Source organism: Xyrauchen texanus, chromosome 16 (assembly GCF_025860055.1).
Source record: "Xyrauchen texanus isolate HMW12.3.18 chromosome 16, RBS_HiC_50CHRs, whole genome shotgun sequence".
NCBI lineage: Eukaryota > Metazoa > Chordata > Actinopteri > Cypriniformes > Catostomidae > Xyrauchen > Xyrauchen texanus.
Window position 1 is genome coordinate 2,154,015 of NC_068291.1, and position 5,000 is coordinate 2,159,014.

The 5,000-nt window shown below is 36.5% G+C and overlaps 1 protein-coding gene across 2 annotated transcripts in view; it reads left to right on the forward strand.

The window, feature by feature from the left end:
- Nucleotides 1-5,000, forward strand: part of LOC127657289 (steroid hormone receptor ERR2-like) — a 92,859-nt gene that overhangs the window by 4,234 nt on the left and 83,625 nt on the right. Inside the window, exon 1 of one of the 2 annotated variants that reach the window (XM_052146017.1) lies at nucleotides 568-929. The exons of the other annotated variant lie outside the window; for it this stretch is intronic. Within the exon in view, the coding sequence (XP_052001977.1) occupies nucleotides 880-929 (50 nt within the window). The 5' untranslated portion in view covers nucleotides 568-879. Of the gene's footprint in view, nucleotides 1-567; nucleotides 930-5,000 lie in introns of those variants that run through there. 2 annotated transcript variants of the gene reach the window in all.

The following is a 5,000-nucleotide window of genomic DNA, read 5'->3' on the forward strand; positions in this document are numbered from 1 at the left end:
ATATATATTGAATGCATCACTTAAACAATTCAGTGTATATATATACAAACAAGTGATTAATAAAAAGAGGACTTTTTTTATATTTTTTAATAAAAAAACATGTTTTTGAAGGACAGTTACATTAAACATAACTATGTGAGCAAACATTTTTAGTCGGCCTGTAGTTGTAAATAAGAACCTTTAAGAATTGTGTTCAGTGACATTCCTGGTCAAAATAATTAAATAATAATAATGTAAATATTTCTTCCTCATATAGGAGAGATTATTTCTGTTTGTCAGTATAATTATATATATATTGCATTTTGTATAAAATTTCTTCAGTATTTTTGAAAGACTGGCTGTTCGTGTGTGTGTGTGTGTGTGTGTGTGTGTGAAGAGGAGTGTGCGATCGTCTGTGGGAGAATTTCATCCTCCGCGTCCCACCCCCAGCTCACTTTCCCCTCCCCCTCCCTACTGTAACTCCACCTCCTCTCTGTGTTGAAGCCCCGCCCCTGTAAGGCAGCATGCAACAGCAGCTGTTCCATATTCATCAAGCCTTTCAGTCTTAAAGAGGCCGACACTGAGCGCACAAACACTCATTTCTGCCTCTCCTCCACTTGTGCGCTCATCGTAGCACGCTGTCCTGTTGCTGCAGCCTCTGCCTCTCTGTCTCTCCCCGTTACACCCTCCTCAGTCCCCCTCCCCCTCACTTTCACACACACACACACACACACACACACACACACATGCGTACCTGAGCTGGCGGTGGGCTGCGCTGCTGGAGGGGCGTTTCACCGCAACTTTTCCTGAGGTGCTCGCGTGTGGTTTTTGGGGGAGAGGTGGGTGTCCGGCGTTTTCTCTTTCCTTCTGCTCTTCCTCCTGGAATGCTAAACTGGGCTGATGGACATTTCCGAACTTTGCATCCCTGATCCTCTCAGCTATCATAACCAGTAGGTGCATCTTCCTCTTTCACGCGCTAACCTGCTTCCTTTCTGACTGTTGTTGCTTGTTCCGCTCGTTCTTTGCCTCTGCTTTTCTAGCTTGTCTTTGAAAACTCTCTGTTTATGTTGATAATACAATTTCCTTGCTCTGGGTTGAAGTTTTGGCTGCTACTGTAGGGATTTTCTGCTGCATGGCTTCACTGTAACTCTTCACACACACACACACACACACACACACACACAGTTTCTGTTTCCAATGTGTTTAGAGGTGTACAGTAGAGCACACAGTTTTCTTTCTTTTAAAGTAGGTTGTTCTTTCTACATTTCTTACAGTTTGTTGCATTAAACATGAGTCCTATCAGCTGGACAATTTCTCTTTTATTCAATTATTAAGTGTGTGTGTGTGTTTTTTTTAAATGAAGGGCCCTAATGCAGGACAAAGGGAAGAGAGACATGTTTTTAAATGAGTAGACTGCAGGACAGAAGACAATTTGAAAGAAATGTCTTTTGGAGACTGGAGTGGCACCAGACGAGCCACTAAAGGGGTCTGGGTGTCCCGGGGCGTATCAGTGCCGTTATAAGTCGCAGCACACGGCGGGCTGTGAAATAATGCAGTCGCTTTAAGAATACACAAGGAAAATGCAACTTTTTCTTGTAAACATATAAAGAGATATTCATGAAGATTTTTTTTTTGTCATTGAATTTTACATTTCTTCTTCATTTTGACTCCTTAATTTTTAAAGCAACATGATCCTTTTTAATTTAAAGTTCTTCTTGAGCTTTGATCTGTAGACCATTATTTGAATATTAACACATGAAACGTAAACATGGTCACACATAGTCATTTCTATGTTTGATTTTGTATTTATTTATCATCTGTGTGTGCTGATATTTTAAGAGACAGTCGTTTGTTCTAAACTCTGTACATTAAGGTTAATGCATAACTTGTACTTTGATATTCGTAAAAAAATCTGAAAGATTGATATTGCCATAAAGAATATTGTGCAAAGCTCAATATATGTATTTTTTTTTAAAGATTATTGAATTTAATGTGTAATGCTCTACTAGCAACATTTGCTTTAGAAACATATTGAAATGAGCTGAAATAACTTCATTTAGGACACCGAGTGATTACAGTCATCTTAAACACACTTTTATAATCTGCTGTGTAGTTTTACGATAAGAAGGATCACACCGCTTCAATACAGCTCAGCTGCTCTACACAACTCTACACACACATTTCACTATTACACTATATAATAAATACATCACTTATTGAAAATGAGCTCAAGTGTCATGTATATTGAGATTATATATATATATATATATATATATTCTGTTCTGTTGGTTTTTATGTAGAGTAGCACATTTTGTTTGCATTTAATTTGATCTCAGTTTAAATGTTCCTGTCTGATATGGTCAAACTGCAGTGAGATTTATTTACAGATTTAATGTCATCCTTTCATAGAGACAATTGCAGTTTAAATGTTTCATATGTAATAACAGCATAATCACAGCTTCAGAAAATACAGTTGATGTATTTCACGCACATAATCCAGCAGTTACACCTTTATTTGAAATATACAGTATGTAAGAGTGGACTTGTTCCAGAGGAGCTTCTCAAACCGAAATCTGTTCTACCAAATTACTTTATGCTTACACATTTATAATAATAGTGAAGTCATCATGGAATGACATAAATAAAAATATGGGAATAATGTTGTGACTAAACAAAATCCCAAATAAATGAAAACTGTGTAATATTTGATGATCTTGGTGTAGATTTTGCAGACATGAACTTCTTGAGGTTTCACCCTGAGATGATTTTAAACAGTATTGAAGGAGTTCCCATCTGTGTTGGGCACTTATTATGGGCTGCTTTTCTTTATTATTTCATCAGAGTCATCCATTTCAAAAACTGTTTTTTAATTATATTTTACTTTTATAATGAAATAAATGAATATGGTGGCACAATTCAATTTTTATCTACAAAACTAATTTTAATCATTTAATCATTTAATCATTTAATCATACACCTTCAGATCAAAAGATCTTTAAGATCATGAGAAACATTTCAGTCAAGAGACCCCAAACTTTTGATCGGTAGTGTGTATAATCATGATAGAATGTATTACATAATTATATAACATAAAAGGAATCTGTATGTACTCCTGCATAGAAAATCGTGTCATTATAGAGACGTTATCACACAGTTCTGTTATCAATGTGTTATGCTAAATAGATGTGAATGTACATTTATGTGCAGAACGCTTTCTGTGTGTTTGTTCTTTTAACAAAATAACTCGTTTGGGGGTTTAGGGCTTTTGTTTGTTGTTGACTGGCCATTTGCTGCCTTTATACATTTAATTGCTTTATTAAAAAAATACTCAGCTCAATTAAGTTTTAAGTACATACAGGCTAATATGTTTTTCCTCTAACGTGTTTTCTTAAAATATTCAGTAAAATGAGGTAGCACCGTTTCTTGTATATTTCCAGTGAGTATTATGATGAATTTCAGGTAGCTTGTCAATGACAGTGTAATCAATTTAGCGGTAATGAATGCGGCTTTGTTTTAACAGTCGTTGTGTGTGAACGGCATGATTGTTTACAACCAATTGCATTCTTAGAGGCTGATGTGGAATTCAACTGTATGTTGGTGAATTCACTGTCGTACACACTGACCTCAAATGCACCGTTGCACTCCATTCACATCAAAATCGCCATCAATGAGTTTACTAGCACGTGTAGTGACATTGATGTTGTTATTGGGATATTCAGCTCAAAAAAATAAACAAATGCTATTCATGGTATCGGTGGTTTGGTATAGTAGTGTATTGAGCCGCCGAGAAATGTGTGTTGATTCACTCGGCCAATTTGACTTTTTTCTTTACTCACTGGTGTATTCAATATGACCGGAAGCACAGATTGACTAGACGGATTCTCTTTTATTCTGACCCAATTTCCAGTCCTCACTAGCACTTTTATTTCATCATCAAGCTGACAGTTCGATTATGTTTGTATGCAGAAAAGCTCTATAAGCACTCGCAGACAAATTCAATTGAAAAATTGTTTGACTTCATTACTGAGTTGGCGAATCTAGCACATCTCTCGCATTTCCTTCCTCCGTCCACCCCATCCGTTTTATTGTATTAGCTGGGGATAAAGCAGCAATGGGAATTGCATTAGTGTATTTTAAGTTAAAAGCTCGTGCTCTCTAAACAAGTGTTTCAGTGCTGTTGGGTTAATCAGATTTTTGCTGTCTGTGTGATGCTATCGCGGGTAACCGAAGCGGCCCGGCTCTGACACTATCCAGATGGGATCGGCTTACAGTAATTTGGTTTCAGAAAACATTACTCACACAGATCCGTGCCTGTGGTCAGCCCACATATTCATGAGCTCAGGAGAGGGGTTCGGTTCTCGCGGTGGCCACCGCCAGCCAGCTGACCTTTGACCAAACTGAGTTTGTGCCTAATTTTCAAATCGGTTCAGAATGATAGACATTTTTAACAGCTACAAATATATCATTCTGAACTTATTTCTTATTTTCAGTGAGCCCTGAACACAATTGGATGTTTTGTGCTGTTAATAGTTTCTCAGATGCTCGTATGTTTTGTTTGTCCATCCTGGGCCGCTTACAGACGTATTTTGGAGCAGTTTGGAGCGCATCACTCTCATCTTTACTTTCAAATGTTTGTTTATTAACAACACGCTTTACTGAGTGTTATTGCTCTTTCTAACCAGCTTTTTTGGTTAGATAGTCGTGTCTAAATTTGGCTTGCTTGATATTTATGGATTTCATGAGAAAGTATTCAAGACATTTTAGCCTTTAACAGAGCTATTAAACAGTAAAAAACTATAAAACACTTTACATTAATGTTCCCATTGTTAAGAGTTTAAAAATGGGTTTATTAATGACTAATAAGTCATTTATGAATGCATTATAAATCCTTTATAAGCAGTTATAGCAACATGAATAAAACAGGCAACTTTAGTCCAATATTTGCCAAATTGTGAGCATTTTAACTTGTTATAAATGTGTAATAAATACACTTATTCATCCTTACATTAAACAAACACATA